This window comes from Geospiza fortis, unplaced genomic scaffold (genome assembly GCF_000277835.1).
Source record: "Geospiza fortis unplaced genomic scaffold, GeoFor_1.0 scaffold138, whole genome shotgun sequence".
Taxonomy (NCBI): domain Eukaryota; kingdom Metazoa; phylum Chordata; class Aves; order Passeriformes; family Thraupidae; genus Geospiza; species Geospiza fortis.
This window is the reverse complement of record NW_005054307.1, coordinates 11,325,009-11,342,611: the sequence shown is the minus strand read 5'-3', so window position 1 is coordinate 11,342,611 and position 17,603 is coordinate 11,325,009. Positions and strand designations below refer to the sequence as shown.

Here is a 17,603-nt window from a genome sequence, read left to right as displayed (position 1 = left end):
TGGTACAGCTGAATCCTGCAGGTATCATTCTTTATAAAAGTTCATGAGTATCTGCTCACACAGGGACTTCAGTTTTAATTGTACTAATTTTGGACATGAATTTTGAGTTTATGTTTGAACAGGATCCAAAAATCAGGTCTCTCCCTGCTTAAATCCTACAAAGGGATTTACTTTGCTTTCTTAGAGCTTAGCTCATACAAATGTATAGGAGTTTTGAAATGGGAAAGTAGATCTTAGCATTTTATTTTATTTTATTTTATTTTATTTTATTTTATTTTATTTTATTTTATTATCACAATACATAGTGTGAACATTTCCAGGCAATTCTTTATACTAAAGTGGAGGAAAGGAGATATTACCTAGACTGTGGAAGTTCTATTTTTCAAATTTTCAAAATTTCTCCTAAAGGGTCCTTAAAATCCTTTGTACTAGTTAGAGAACTATATAAAAAAGGATGCAAGATTCATGGAGAAGACAGGAAAGAATGGTGATCCAAAATAAGATTCCTCTTCTTTTCAGACAGCAGAATCTTTTGCTTGACATAGCCATCAATATTCACTTCATTTGAGAACAGACGAATGCATAGAAACACCAGTCTTAGTTTCTGTTCATGCACGGTAACAATATTTAGTACTTGTACATATTTTTCAAGTTTCCATACCAACGGAAATTAAGTAACTGAAAGGCCATCAGAAAAGGCCTGCTTGGTTGTACATCCTCTTGGCTGGACTGTTAATTCCCACTGGTGAACTCAGTTAGTTCTGAGTCACCCTACTGAGAAGGAACTACTCCTGCAAAGGAGCAGAGGATTCATAGCTTGTTTGTCTCATAATTATCTTTTTGACAGTTTCATACTCTTTACTTTAATGTCACATTTGTGCATCAAAAACTACTTTGTCATGTACCCATTTTCAGGCTGATTTGCACTAAATGAGCAATTTGTATTGTTACTGTGTTATGGCTGAAGGCATAACATTATATTCTGCATTTTAAAAAGTTCTGGACTTCAGCAAAGGTCCTAACCACTCTATAAAGGTCATCCGTTTAATCCCTTTTGATCTGATATTTTCTCAGCTTTCAGCATCCAGCTTTGCAAACCAGAACACAGTCTCTTTGAAAGAGCACAGGTGTCAACTGCCTGCCCAGATTTCTGTTAGTCAAGGGTGGAGCACTGTGTGGACATCAGTGCAGAATGCCAAATGCAAAAAAGAAAAAAAAGGAAACAAAAGAAATGCTTTCCTTAACTTACATCAAGTTTAAGTAACTTGTAATTTCCATAATGGAAATTCAGTCCATTGACCCCAGGGCTCAAATACTCATGAGAAATTGATTTCACTCTCTTTACACAGAGACAATAAACAGTGTTGTCAACACTGAAAATACTCTTTGCTGCAAAATCAACTGTCAGTTCTTTTAAAAAGACACCAAGGGAAATAGATAAAAAAACAAGGACTTGGAAACTTTTTCAGGTGTAGAAGTCTTACTACAATTATCACAGCATGTCTGTTGTTCCAGGCAAGGCTATACCCATGGAAGGCTATTTGTTTTATGACCAATCCTTTCCCAAAAGGAGTTTTCTCTTTGGAACTTTCCCCAGACTTTCCTTTTCTTATGCTCAAGAAGCAATTGTTACATATAATATACTCTATATTTTTAATGTCTTCTCAAAATCTTAAATGCATTAGACTTTTAAGCTGAAGGAGCCTGTTAATATCTCCAAGGTCAGTCTGCTTCTCATTAGGTGCTGAATGACTGGATAGAAAGAGCAAGTAGCCTTTTTTTCCCTAATATAAAGGCAGAGAATCCAAACAAGAAATAGCTGTTCTGACACTGTAATGTTTAAAAAAAAATAAAGTGAAAACACAGTAAAAATGTTCCTATTGTTTCCATTAGAAACACATAAACACTTTAAAATCTTTGATTTAAAATAGCTATTATGTCTCCAGTTACACTTGGGCTAGCTTCTTTTGGAGTAGGAAAACAAAAAAACCCTCAAGGAATGAAAATTGAAAATCTTGTTTTTCCATGACACACAGGACTGCGATGCTGACTTTAACAGAACAAAGACTACAAACTGAAACTGCTTTTGTGTTTCCTAACTGCTACTTGCTCTTTGTAAACACATTGGGGGTACATTGGCAACATGATTTTTCTCATAACTGCATACTAACCCTTGAGGTCTGTAAATAATGAAATGCATTGTTTTTATTATCTAATTTTAAAGTTTACAAAAGGTTTCTACTGTGATAGTTTTATATATGAGAAAACAAAATTGTGATACATACATTTACACCTCTTATGAGATACAAAAGAGTTTAATTTCCAGAGATTACTATCTCTGTCTGTGAGAACAGGGATACAGAACATTTTACAGGATAAACTGAGGAGAAATAGATGAACTTCTGGTCTTTCCTGGCTAGAAAATTTCCTTTATATAAAGTGATGTAGAACAAAAGTTGAATGACAAAAAAAAATGTAGAATTTCATTGCAGACTTGGAAAATAAAATTTTGCTTTTCCCTCCAAAAGCCATGGCATTCCTTTTTGCTCTTGCATTTTGATCAGATGGTAAAAGACCATCTGGAAAAAGCCTTTGGATTTGAACCTCCAATTCAAACTCACTTTTATGCACATGAATCATTAAGGGATAAAACACAATACCTTATTTGACCCTCCTGACTGACACACAAAGTCAGGGATATAGATGACTTAAATAGCAGCTAACAGCCTGAAGATGATAGCTCAGTCCCAAACTTGATTCTTTTCTCCCCTCTTTTTACCAGAAGAATGTATTTTCTCTCTTTTGGTCAGTAAAAAAGCAGAAACCTTCTCTTGCTGCATATTCTGGGGCAACTACAGATCAAGTTCATTCACTCGCCCTCCACCCTATTACATGTATAATTTCTAGCCTGGAAACTGTGCCACTCCTGTTTGCATGACTATGGGTTTGAGTTAATAGGCTCCTGCCAAGAGGGAGGACAGAATGTTTAGGGCAGCTGAGCACAAAGGCTTACAGGCACAGTGAGCTCAATAGAGCCACCAGAATTTCCCCCTCTTCTGGGCCTCCATTTACATCTGGAATGTGAATCTACCAGGACACTCCTTGCTTTATGGGACAGGTATATGGTTCTTTATACACAAGTTTTTTCCCTGTACATAACACAGATTGCTGAAAACGTGATTAATGGCGTGTGGGAGGGAATAAGGGAATGTGCTGCTGGAAGGATTCTCCAGAGACTCTAGGGAATCCCCGTAAAAATTTTCTCTCTACCTCTTTTAGGAACAGCATGCTCTGGAGTTCTCAACTTATTCACAGTAATGGAGTGTTATTTTCTTGATTTGTGGGTTCAATCCCTTAGCATTTGTTAACATTTTGAGGTTAAGCCATTGCTTTACTTGGTTTCATGATGATTTATTAAGTTATAGCTCAGCTAATGCTTTAAAAATTGATTTTCAATTGCATGTAAGAAATGAAAGGTGGTCTCTGAGTGAGAATATTATGAACTATAACACATCAAATCAGAATTCAGTATCTGGCTTCACTATCAATTTTCTGTAGGACCCAGGGCAACTCAGTAAGTCTCTCCAAGACTGATCAACTGCTTAGTGAAGTAAATTGATGAGAGCCCATTACAATCAAATCCCTCTGTTTATAGGATGACAGTACTCTAAACATGTTATCTAAGGGCTTTCATTCTTCTGCTCTAAAATATCACTTAATGCTACAACAGTTGCTATCTGTATCAATTTTAGTATCAATTTTAGTTTGAGCTGGTTGAGACCGTGTAAGCCATTACAATACTTAGCATCAAACAGTTGTCATCATGAAGCTCAATAAGTACCATGAAGGACCACACCATTTGCCTGTAAAAGTAGCTGATTCAAATTCAGATGAAAAAAAAAAGTTAGCTATTTATAAGAATTCCAGTTCTGTCACCCCATTGACTCCTCTTAACCCTACTGAGGTAAAGCAGGCTGTTCCTCTCTAACGCTGTGTCTAATGTTTGTAGAGTTACCCACCACAGTGCCCACCACATCTTTGGGACACAGAACAACTTCAGATATTTCAACTTCAATGCAAAATGCACAACTATATGAGCTTTCCTTTACCTGACCTTCATTTTTGCCCTTCTTTATAGTGACCCATGCACACTGATGTCAAAGATGAGTGAGCAGTGTAGAGAAGATTGGAGAAGGCTACTAACTGCAGAACTGGATTAACTCCATGTAGAATAGGAAGTTAGAGACAGAAAATCACAGGATCTTTGTGTGCCCTAGCTGTCACATTGCCATAGCACTGTGACAGCAACAGGAGCAGATGATAAAACACTAAAGAAAGCAGCCTTTTCTTAAAAGTTTATCCCGTTTTATCCATGTAGTCCTCCTTAAGATTTGCACTTAGAGCTACATGGGGTTTTTTCATTAACCCTTTGATCTGGTACAAAGTCAGCAAAATGTAAATGTGTGACTAACAAAGCCAGCTCTGTGCCTTTACAACAAAGTCATGACAACTGTAAGAGTAGAATACCATACATAATTTTATATCTGTCTTAGAAAACCAAAGAAAACCAAAACTAGTATGCTAGATTTCAATATATGTTGAAGTGTCTACACACAGCTCCTCTGTTTTTTCAACATCATGCTTCTTCAATGTGATATATAACACTTAATATGATAAAAAATGCCATTTTTTGCTCAAGCAGAAAGTGATATTTTCTTTCTAGGGGTTATTTGACAACAAAACTGGGAGGTAATGGAGATGCAAAAATTCTGGGAAAGGCACAACTCTCTTGTTATAAGAAACATTTAAGTACAATTCAAAGTACCATGAAGCAAGTGAAAAGCAACAGTTTATTTATGCCACAAATAAGAATAAAGATTTTTTTTTAACCAGAATGGATGAGTCCAACACTTTTCATTTGTACTTGCTTTAAAAAACATGCATGTAGTCCACTGGCCAATGCATATAATATGTAAGATATATTTCTTCCTCTGTCTGATGCATGAGGAAGTTGGGAATATTTATATAAGAGGCTGTTGCTTTTCCAAGCTTGTATTCTTGCCTTTGGCTCAATTTCAATAAGATATCTGCTATCAGACATGAATGTAATACCATACTGAACCCCAGCAAGGCTGTATAGGCTATCCTTAAATCCCAAGTTTTACTGGGAAGAACTTGAATTACACTTGGCCCATCATTTCATGTTTCATACAGTAACATACTATGGTAGATCCCACACTTTTTTCTAAAAGCACTGCTTTCCTATTCTGAGTGTTACAGCTGAATTTGCAGGAAACAGAGACCAGCATTAGGGGAAATTAGTTGGGTTTAAAGTTCAACTTTGATCATACCAAAGACAAGAGATAGTTCTAATTTTTATCAAGACCTGTCTCTAACTTGAGCTGAGAAGAGGCTGCTGAGAAATGAGAGGTGAAACAGCTTGGAAAAAGTTCAGAGAGAAACAGAGAGTAAAATGAGATGTACTAGTATTTCTTAACCTATAATCTATGGTGTGAAATCAAATACAGGAACAATCTCTGACTTATTTGAGTTATATTTTGTTTCTGTTGGAATTTCTTTCCTACCTAAATAAAAGAAAAAATAGTAAAAAAATCAGATAATCTCTGCTTACAAGGCTCTTTCTGGTTTATCTGATAATGAAGCTGATTAATTTTTCTTGAATCTATCTTCATATTTTTGTCCTATGAATACATTTCTATCCATCACCACCTATTCCACTTCACTGTGGTCTGACACTTTTCTCTTCTTCTTCTATTTGCAACACTATTGATAGAAACCATTTCAAAACTGCTCTTTGGTAAGATTTTATTTGTAAAACTACAGCACATGGCACAGCACAGATAAAGTAAACCTTATGACCAGTTTTCTTCAAGGAAATCCTTGCTTCACTAATTGTGTGGACCCTGCAATTTTAGGGGAACACCAGCATTTTTGAGTAAGTGGAACACACAGAAGTAAACATATAATTACATAATCCATTACCTAATCTCAACAGGATTTTTGCAATAATGATATAAACCTTAAATCCTCCTTTTATAATGAGAAAAGACTGGGGAAAAGGTCCGACTCTTGTCCTGCAGGTTTCTGAACAGGAATGGAAACAAAACACCTGAGCTAGGACAACCTGAAGATAATTAATTTAAGGAAACCTTGGGTACCTACAAGATGCCCACTCTTAGTATGTAATTTAGATTTTACTCTGTATCTGGTAGAGTTAGGCACCCCATATGGTAACATATTCCAGCCTGGGCACTTCTTTTCGCATGACATTTAATTGCTTTCTCTTGCCTACTGCTTGCCATTGGCTGGGAGAAAGGCCTAAAAGAACAGCTGGTGGATTCCTGGCTAACACCAGATGAGACGAAGCCTCTGGAAGGTCATTTCCTGTGCCTGGGCTAAGTTCCTGCAGTAACAAACAAGCTGTATCTTGTCAATCTTATCTTATACAAAGTCCACTTTAAAACAGTTTTAAGCCCCAACAAAAGGTTATGTTTATAATTTTTTAATTTATTGTGTTTTACTTTAAAATTGGGGAAGACTCAGCTAATTCATAGTGACTTATTAAGCTGAGTCACTTAGTTTTGGACTGTGTGGTCATAATAACTTCCTCTATGACAAAAATATTTGTTTTGCCTGAAAAGCTGGCTTATTTCTTTGGTGAAATATATCTAATTTTATGAATCATTTAGCAACTTAACATATTAGAAAGAAAAAAAGTATATGACTCTTATCAGGTGTTAGATGGTGTTTTATGTCTTGCAGCTGGAGTTCAGGGTACACAAGAAAAAAAGGACTGCATTTTCTCTATAACTGAAATTAGGAAGACAGATGACTTATGGAAGCTAGTTTCAAGACATAGGACACTATTGGAAAAAATAGTCTTGAGTAAGTTTATCACTGTATATAAAGTATATAAAAGTACTCTTTTTCCAAAACTTTGTCTACATTTTGGTAATTTCTAACTGAGTTTCCTAATCTCTCAAAATCAATTAAGCTCTCTGTAGCACGAATGTTAATCCTGTTAGTACATTGCTGTTAGTTATATCTAGATCATCTTTGAAAATGTGCAGATGAAAGTGAAAAAAACATGATACTGACATTTCCTAGAACTACATATGCTGGGATGAACTTGTTAACAAATAAATTAAACAGCTTTTTTTCCTTCAACAGTTTGTTAATTTTTTTAACAGCTTTCCTTTTTTGAAACAGAAATTTCTGCATGAAATGGATGAAATAAATTTCTGTATGAAATTGATTCACCTTGAGGAATGAAAAGTGTGGCATTTGCCTGATACCTGCTGTCCAAAAGACATAGACTTTTCTTTAGAGTTTTAAAGCTGAAGGACTGTGAGGGACTCATGGCAATCTAATCATCACAACAAAGTGTCTAAAAATGTCAAATAAAATCTCTGGATGTGCTAGCCAATCATCTAAATCATCCACCAGAGAGTTCTCAACAAGAAAATATTGTATTACAGGATAGCCATGGCAAATTGCTCACAGTTTTTATGAAAAATTAGGCTTCTAAATTGTTTAGTCAGTTGTGTGAAATTTTAAGAAAATAAAAAAAACAACTGAACCTGAAATTAATAACAAAAAAAAATCATACATTTTTTAGTCCTGGACATCTCTTAGAACTTATAAAATGCTTTTCAACTTAAGGAGAACCAAGATATAACAAAAATTGTGATGGCCACCTGTATTTTAAAATTGTCTAGGCATGCATGTAACAGGCATTTGTCATGTCTGTAAAGAAAGAGGGCAGGCAGAAGAAACAAAGCCAAGCAAATTTGAAATGTACATTAAGATATGCCACAAAACTGTGGCTGGATTACAGTACAGTTGTGAAAGTTTTTCTCATACAATTAAAAGGTCAAAGCAGTATGAACAGAACAAAAATTTTAAATTTATAACAATTTATAAATTTATAATATTTGGTTTCAAAAGTTCTAGACAGAGGTGAGATGTAGAATTTCTATGGAATCCTTTTGTTCTACCTAACCAGATATTGACTGCTATCACCCAAGGACACATCAAACTATAGGCAATCATTGATCCAATATGGCTTTGGTTTTCCATTATAAAGGCTTCCCTTTCATTAGAGTTTTAAAAGATTTAGTGTGAGAAAGTAAAGACCCTGTATTCATGACCTGGAATAATCTACTCTTTATGAAAGGCTGACAAACCACAGAGAATCAAAGAATGTGCCTGCGGCTACAGAGGTTTTATCTGAGTCGAATCTAGGGGACACTAGAAAATTCAATACATAATTGGAGATTCATCAAAAAGAACTTCTCAGATTAAAAGATACATTTACTGTGTGAATGAGAAATCCTGGAGTGTTGCTTTGCTTTTGTGTTGTTTGAAGTAATTTTATTTTTTTTAAATTTCAAGAATAAAAGGAAAGCTCAAGGAAAATGAATAATTGCATCAGGTGTTGGTTTGTCCTCCTAAAATGCAGCAGCTTTCTCTGTGGAAATGAATTTTCTATGTATAGCCAATACCTCAAACACTACCCCTCACCTACCAAGTAGGCCACAGCCATCTATAATTTGCTCTAGGATTCAACAATTTTACACAGTTATTTTTCAGATCTTGGGCACAAAACAAACAAGTGAGAAAACAATCTCACTGCTATTCCCAAAATGAAAGAAATATGGATGTGTTTTCTAAACCCCACTTCTGGAATAATTTTTTATATAACAGCATAGTTTTTAGCTGTGTATGCGATGCTCATGATGAAGAGCTGCCTGTTCCTGGGTCAGTCACCTGCCATGGAGCGTTGGCTCACAGGGCAGAGTGTGGGCTCTTTTCAGCCAGGAACACATCTCCATTCAGAGCAGACATGGAACAGTAGAATGAAGTGCTGACTATTGACCTCTAAGAGCACTGAAGCACTTTTCAGCATAAAATCAGAAGCAATTTGATTTCAAGAGAAAGAGAGAAGGTTTCAGGGACATTTCCATAGACAAAATGCTTAAAAGTACCACATTGAGTTTACAGATCACTTTATTCCAAGGGATCGCTAACGCCTCAAAGCAATGTCAAAAAACACCACTGCCAAAACCTGGACAATTCAATGCCCAATACAGCATGTGACCAGCCCTGCTGTGGTTGGTGACAGCAAAATAACAGAGGGGAGACTGGCAAGGAAGAGGATGAGAACTGCCCCCATGGAGTGAACAGATCTCTAGTTTGAGTGAAGGAGAAAATAATGGCTGAATATGACTGAAAAACAAACGGCAGGGGAAGAGACCAACAAGCTAAGTGGCATTTGCACTCTGTGTTTTTTCAAAACTTGAATAATTCTCTGTGAAGGTCCTGAGAAACTGCTATATCTCACCTGTTCTGGACTGCTGTATGCAGTCCCTCTGCCCATGATGTTGGGGCCCCCATGTAAGCTCAGGTCCAAACCCACTGCAGGTCCTATGCTGCAGATGAACCTATATTCAATCCCATCTCTGATCTTGTGTCCTGGACCAGCACTAAAGATAGCTTGCCTCCAGTCCTATCCACAGACTGTGCCTCCTTGGATGGGCCTTGGAGCTCTTTATCCTTTTGCTCTTGCAGAATTCCTGCGTAGATGTGGTTCATCATCTCCCCTTCTCTAGGACCAGTGATGGGAGATGCTCTCTCTGGTCCTTTCCTGAGCTGTCTATTGGCAGCTGTGCCACTTTGCTGTGTTCCTGCTCCCTTCTTGGCCATCCTGGCTTCCTGCCTTGTCCCTGGGTCTGCCTCATTGCTGCAGACTCAGGGGATGGTCACTAGACCAGGGCTGACCCCTGTTGCTTCCCTGAGCTGCTGGGATTGCCCTGTGCCCTGCCTGTTCCTGCTGCCACACTTGGCTACCTGTTCCCTTGACCCATGAGAGAAACTTCATGCTCCCTGCTTGGAAAGGCAATCAGAGCCAATAATATTCCCCTTAATATCAGCAGAAATGTGATTTATTTAAATTTGTTCAGCAAATCTTCCTCTGCTTTGATAGATCATTCTGAAGCCTTCAGAAATTAACCCAAATCTTCCTTTTCACCTCAGCTAGCTCTCCTTTAGCAATGAACACAGGTGCAGGTGACGTCTGACAACTCAGTCCTATTCTAGTACTGGAGTTCTCATCCACTTCAAAGGCAGAAGGGAAAATCTCAGGTCTTAGTCCTTGAACTCACAAAGAAGATTACAAAGGTAGTCCCTTGCAGAGCCTCATTTAACAGGGGCACTTATGGCAAAGGTGATCTTATTAACTTGCACAGGGAATGTGCATAGGGAATGTGCATGGAGAATGTGCAGGATCTCTGCTAGTACAGACGTAGATGTAAAATGGGTATGCTTATTAACAAAATGTCATGTAATGATTCACTACTGTGAATGACTTTATAGCACATTATTATTTAGAACTAGCACCATGTACTCTCTTAAAACAGTTACTGCACTATTATAGTCAACAACTATATTAATACTGTATTACTAGTCAATAATTGTATTAATATAATTAAAGTTTGCTTAATATGTCCATAATTGAACAAGCTCTTTAATTATAGAATGCTAAAGACAATTGTAAATATTTAGTTTCCTAAGCAGTTCCTAAGCTTATTTGCCCTACTTATCTTCCACACAGATGTGGGATGCTGTAGTCCCTTGAGAGTCTGGTAAAAACAATTTCTACAATCAGATTTTCATTAATAAAAATCAGTGAAGTATAATTTGACAAAATACTGACACTATTTACAGACCAAAAAAATATCTCTTACCTCCATTATCTTTTAGGTGCAGTGCTATCTTGGTGTCATCTATAAACGAAATTCAAAGTTAGTTGAAGGAAAAAGCATTTTTTTAGGTCACGATTCACTTTAGCAATAAGTTTCTAATGATAAATATATTCCACAACAAGAAAATTATTTGGTACTAAACTCAATGAGAGCTAGATTGTGGTTCTTCTTAGACTGAACACTACACTTTCTTATCACCATAGAAAAACCCTACTTACAAGACTGTTAAAGTATTCAGGAGGATTCAAAACACAAGCAAATAAGGGTATGAGAGTGTGTCTCATAATGTTTATAAATAATTAATATATATTACATGTTCACACATAGCTTGAGCATTCTATCATATTAAGGACTATATGAACCAACATATGTCAATAAAGTAAGACAATGACAGTTTCTTTTTGAAGAATCTTGGAAAAGTCTACTAATACTAAACCCTATTTACTTTCTTTTACTAAACCCTATTTACTTATTCCTCTTTTTCTTGTCAATTTTAATGAACAGAATGCCAGAAAATATTCCTTTTAATGCAGTCCAAATGCTGCACTGACAGTTTCTAAACTTGTGTTAAACTAACCAGTCTTTCTTATCAGTAGATTCCCACCTTGAAATGTCTTCATCTCAGATTTTCCTCTCACAGGCTACTTGGAAAATCTCTACCTAGTTCTTTTTCTTGTGTTAACATACAATTTCAACAAACACACACACGCGCGCGCACACACACGCGCACACACACACACACATTTTATAGATGAGGTAAGATTTAAGCAGCCATTGGGACGAGGATGAGACCTGACCCACCATTGCTTACCCAGCTAATTCAATTCAGAAGCCTAGAGAAACTACTTCACAAATGTGAGCACTACATGAAAAGAACAATGTCAACTGACTGAAAAAAGGTACACAGGCATATTTCAAAGAGGTTTTTATTTTGAATTATCTATAATTTTCACCTGGCTAAATAGAATCCATAAAATAATTACAAATTCATTAAGTCTGTGATGGGAATTTCTTCTAGATTTAGCAGGGACCTTTACTACTACTATTTCAGCAGGTTTTGGACTACTGCCTGAATGTAAAGGAACAGGAAAATGTCATTGCAACCTAAAATTTTCATTGTAACCTGAAGTCTTCCTAACTTGTCCTTACTTCTCCATCAGCATCCTCTCCTCGAGCCTTCATTCCCTTTTCACCTTTCTGGTGCAAGAGCGAGCAATTTAAAAGCAAGAGCCTTGAAGGCAATTCCCAACTCCTTCTGCTGCCCCAGAGGGAAAAGGCTGTCATCAACACATACTTAAAGGAAATAAATTTCTTTCTGAGTTGTAAATTGCTTTTTTTCAAGTGTAAAAATGCAGTGTATACATATCACCTTCTGTGGGCAGGCTGGTTGGAAGGTGGGAAGTGGTGGATCCTCTGGTGGTTGTTAAAACTCTGAACCTTGTGGTGGTTGGCAGAAGGGTGGTGGTGGAGTACAGAGGTGTTTCAGTTGTGTCTATATTCCTCTCACAAATCTTATCCTTTGACTGTTGGGAAACAACAGAAACAAGGAAGAGCAAATTAATTCTCAGTAGAAACCGTCAAGAATGAAGAATTTAATCATGGACAAGTTGCTGTGATAAAAAGAGTGAAAATAGATGTTAGATAAAGAAATTTCAAGAGCATTCTCTTTAAATTTAAATTTTTTTTCCTTTTCCACTTCCAAGTATCTATGCAGCATTCAGCAACATATATCTTTTCATTTATCTGCAAAATTTACAGCTCTTAATTGTTAATTACAAAGTCACCACAGGTTGTCAAACTTATTTCCTTCAATCAAGGTTTAACATTTAAGTTTAAATTCAGACTTTTATGTTATGAAAGCTCACTGCCATCAATCCAGGTGACATAAAACTTGTTAAAAAAGATATGTGGGAATTAAATAGTAGCTCTTCGTAGTGAACAATGTGTAGTTAACTGGAGCAATTAATTAGGCTTTACATGGAATTATCACAAGAAAACACACATAGATGCATAAAATGTGTACATGTATTCAGCCTATAGAATATTTATTCACTACAATAAATCAATCCATTCACTATATGCCTATTCATTCAAATAATATTAAAGTGTAATGTATTATTTGGGTAAATAAAACCATAAATATATAAATATAAAAACAATTATTATAAAATATAAACATAAAAATAACAAAATTATTATAATATATTAGGAAACTATAAATAAAATTCACTATCAAATAATACATATTTATTTGCATGGGCAAATATTTTGATACAAATGTAGAGTCTGTTTGCTCTTTTTTTTTTTCTCCCAAGTTCTGGACATTTTTAAAAGTCTGAAGATGCAATGAATAATTTCTTTTATGGTTCACACAGTTTTACAGGAAAATACATCCAATTACCTTTCAGCAAATATGGGAATTGCATTTTACTCCTGCTGTCCCCATTCATTTTAATGAGAAGTGGAGCCATGCAAACTTTTATTTCATTTTATTGAGATCTGGCTGTCAAAACCCAGTGGGCATTGTCTTTCTTTTAATATTCACAGATATCTTATAATTCTCTTTTTTACTTTAAACTATTTATTATATTACAGAATTGTATCAGTACCTGCAGGATAGTTATTCCTTACATTTTTTTCGTATTTTTCTTTAAAAATACTGTTAATTTCACTGATGCAATTTAGTCAAAATTTAGCTCAAAATCTATATTAAAAATAAAGAAACCTTACTATGATAATCCTCATTATTTATTCTTTTGAGTGAAGCATCTAAAACTAACTATTGTGTGCTAAATTTTGATCCTTCCTGGAGCTCCAGCAGTCAGCTCAAGCATAATTCTGGAGGATGCCAAGTAAGCTGTTGCTTCTGCTCCAGAGAGCCTAAAAGCTGGACAGTCAACCGCAACCAAGTAGCCCGAAACTGTGCAAATTAAACTATTAATTTCTCAGATACACTTAGTATATTGATAATTTCCTCTCAGATCATGTACTAAACCTTAGAGCACATGCTGGACTGGAACAATAAAGGAGAAGCAGAAGGGAATGTTAATGTCCTGCAGAGAGAAGTTTCTTATATCTTAATTTGCAAGCACAATTGAATCCTAGCTAATTATAATCAGGATTAAAGCAATACAAGGGTTGTGTTCTATAATAACACATGCTCCTAGTAACTTTTATCCTATGTTCTTGAAAAGGCTGCCCTCCATAGACAATAAACATCTCAAAAATGTTGCTTTCAAATCAGCTGGTGAAAAACTGCAAAGCTGAAGCTTCAAGGCCATGTAATAAGGCAGTTTGTAGGTTGCACTTATTTTGCAATTACAGTTACAAAAAAAATTTCTTCCATTAATACAGACCTATAGCATTACTTCTCTTTGCTTCTACTGAAAATAAAACAGAATGTGCTTTTCTCACTAGACACCTGGGGCTATGTTTTGCCCTGGGCTTCACCTGATATTTCAGAAGGTCTATGCTGCTGAAACTCACGAGGATATTTAGCCTGCTCAGCAAAAGAGGAAAAATAACTTTTTTAATGGCAAGCTTCTTTTTTTATGAAGATTAAAAGTGCCATAAATTAATTTGTTCCTATTACCACAATCCCAACATGGAAAAAAAATAAAAAAGGAAAATGAAAAAAAGCCCCAAAACCTCAAACAAAAAACATTTGCAAAGGGGCTTTTAAACTGGAAAGTCATCATCATCATTATCATCATCAATAATCCTCACCATCATCATCAATAATCATCATTATCATATTTATAAATGTTTATTGAAAATGAACTTCTGTGGTCTAGGAGTACTACAGATAACTTTCAGAGAGGGTTATGGTCCCTGTTTGACAGCCCACCACTGTCAGATATCTTTTTCATCCTCTCACTGCATCTCCATGAGAAGAAATCAAAATGCCATATAGGATGGTTGTGTGAGGACTTTTAAATTTTTATTGCAATTACTATTTTTATTTTATATCTTTGAATTCATCGATGTAATTTCTTCTTTACTAAATGATTTGTCCAGATTTCAAAACCAAAATGAAATGTCTATTTTTCACTTGAGGCTACTCTTGCAAAGAGTTTTCTGAAATACGGAAAATCAGTTTCTTCCCCTTTTCTGGCAAAAGTCAGAGGTCTAAAAGAAAATTGGCACAGGGACACTGTTTTGGAGAAGGCTTTCTGTTTTTTTTCTGGGTTTTGTTTAATTATTTTCCCAAAGATAAAATTTTAATTTTTGTCCATTTTATTCCCTCAAATGGGGAGTGAAACTGCTCAGATTGTTCTTCTTTGTTATGCCTTATGGGATTTCCCCTGAAAGATAAATATAGTATTTCTTTGGCCTTGAAACATGCTTTATGATCTGAATAATTTAAACAAAAACACCACAACTACATAAATTGTCTCTGATGGGCTGAGGATGTAAACTACTCACATACCTCTTCAGGGCAGCCACTGTCTACCCAATCTTGCCGGTGACGATCAAATCCACTGGAGCATCTTTAAATGATGAAATAGATAGAAGTTGTCCAGGTGGAAATAAGAGGAAAAAAAGAAGAAAGGAAGGGAGAGGAACAGAAGAGAGTGACAGAAAGAATAAGTAAATTATGTGATTTAAAATCCATATGTTTTATATGGTATCATTTTTATTCAAGACACTTTTGTTTACAATATGAGAAACTTTAATCCACTTTAGTGAAAGGTGTTTCAATGAATGAGATTTTATTTAGTTTTTAAAATTTATTTATCATTTTTAGATAGGAATATCTACCTTCCACTGCATAACTATTCTTAAGGTGTCACTGACCTATAGCATTTTTAAGTTTGATGTCAGCTATATCAATGTAACTTAGTTTAATTATTATTGTCCAGACTTATCCAGGAAAATTTAATCCCACAAAGGATGAGTGAACCAGTCACTGGGTTTATCAGGCAAAATGCCCACAGACATCAAGATGCACATAGAACCATTTGATCAATGTTCACAGCTTCTCTGAACACTCTCTGTGACAAATAGAGAACATTGTACAGCTGCTTCTCCCTCCTCTCTAGATGCAGAAAACTGAAATTGCATGCATATTTCTTATCAAATTAGGTGAGTTTAATAACCTGTTTGCAATATCTCTTGTCTTTTGTTGTATGTAACAAATAAATTTTTAAGAAACTTGAAACACTTTAATGTAATGATTCCCCTGAAAATGCTCATTTCTCAAGAGTATTATAAGTGACTGTAGAGCAAGTGTGTGTTTCCTAGACAACAGGTAGCATCGCAAACAGAAAGCATTTTTAAAATGGCAAGCAAATAACTAAAACACCGTGTTCAGCTTTGAAGGAGATTCTTGCCAGGATGTTTTTTATTTTGGAGGGTTTGTTTTTGGTTTCTGCCTTCATTTCCTGCAATATTTTGTTATGAGACAGGGTGATGTCATTTGGCAGCCATGGTCATAACTTACCTAAATATATAAAAAACCAAGTTTTTGCTGTCTTTTAATAAGACCAGGCAAGCAAATAAGGTCACTGTTATGGTTACCTGTATTTCAGGGTCCTTTTTTTTTGTTTACAAAGAATTGAAAGATAACAAGACATGTCAAGTACTACTACTTCAAGCAAGGGAGCAGTTCATTTGGAAAAATGGAACACCATAATTATTTTTACAGAAGGAGAGGATGTTACAAGAAGATGTAAACAATGTCAACAACACACTTGGGGTAAGAAAAATCTCCATATAATTATTCTGAGCAGAATCTACAATGTCTTTCAGAAAAGATTTTGAGAAAAATGCGCATTCTCTTGTTATACCACATTCCATAATTTGCAATATTACTAAAAGAAATACCCCAACACTAACTGGTGCCAATTTTCACACACTATAGCAACTGGGTTCTCCAAAAACCCACTGCCATTTAGAGAGAAATGTTCAAACCAGAAATGTATTTCAGAGAAATTCCTTTATTATATCTCCTTCCCAGTGCATGACGACTCTAACATAGGAAGGACATTGACGTGCTGGAGCAGCCCAGAGAGCCACAAAGTTGATCACAGGGCCAGAGCACCTCTCTGATGAAGACAGGCTGAGAGAATTGGGGCTGTTCAGCCTGGAGAAGAGAAGGCTCCAGGAAAACCCTCTACAGGCTGTCCACACTTAAAGGGAGCTTATAAGAAAGATGGAGAGAGACCTTTTATCAAAGTAGTGATGGAATATGAGTAATGGTTTTAAATGAAGGAGAATAGACTAATACTGGATATAAGGAAGAAGATTTTCACAGTGATGCTGGTGAGTCACTAGAATAGACTGTCAAGAGAAATTGTGAATGTCCCATCGTTGGAAGTGTTCAAGGTCTGGTTGGATGGGGCTTTGTGCATCCTTGCATCTACTGCAAAATGTTCCTGCCCATGTCAGTGGGGCTGCTCAGAGTAATCTTTAAAGATCCCTTCCAACCCAAATCATTCTATGAATAAAGACCACTTGAAAAGTGTTTTCTTGCTGAACTGTGAGTGAATCAGTGCTATGTTGGGAGCTCAGTGCTGCTTCTCCATCTCTGTGGTGTTCTGTCTCGGAAAATGTTTGAAAGAACCAGAAGAACTTTACTAAGCAGAAAGAAATGATAACATGGTATTCCAGGTATGAATATAATTTTTTTTTCAGTCTCCCCTATATTTCTTTAAAATCTGAAGATCTCCATTAGCAACTTCTGTGCCCATCTCTAAGCAGGACTAGACTGATTTTTCAGATGTGCTGAAAACTCATAAATCCATCACATTTTATTCATACTGCTTTGGCTCAAATGGTTTTGAGGATATTCAGTACATGAGAAAACCAAACCAAATA

General features: G+C 35.8%; 1 protein-coding gene across 1 annotated transcript in view; it reads right to left on the bottom strand.

Annotated features, from left to right (window-relative positions):
• PLXDC2 (plexin domain containing 2) overlaps positions 1 to 17,603 on the bottom strand; it is a 255,390-nt gene that overhangs the window by 17,848 nt on the left and 219,939 nt on the right. The window contains exons 10-12 of the mRNA XM_031066745.1: positions 15,214 to 15,274; positions 12,154 to 12,307; positions 10,767 to 10,805 (exon numbers count right to left, since the gene is read on the bottom strand). Of these exons, the coding sequence (XP_030922605.1) occupies positions 10,767 to 10,805; positions 12,154 to 12,307; positions 15,214 to 15,274 (254 nt within the window). The remainder of the gene's footprint in view (positions 1 to 10,766; positions 10,806 to 12,153; positions 12,308 to 15,213; positions 15,275 to 17,603) is intronic.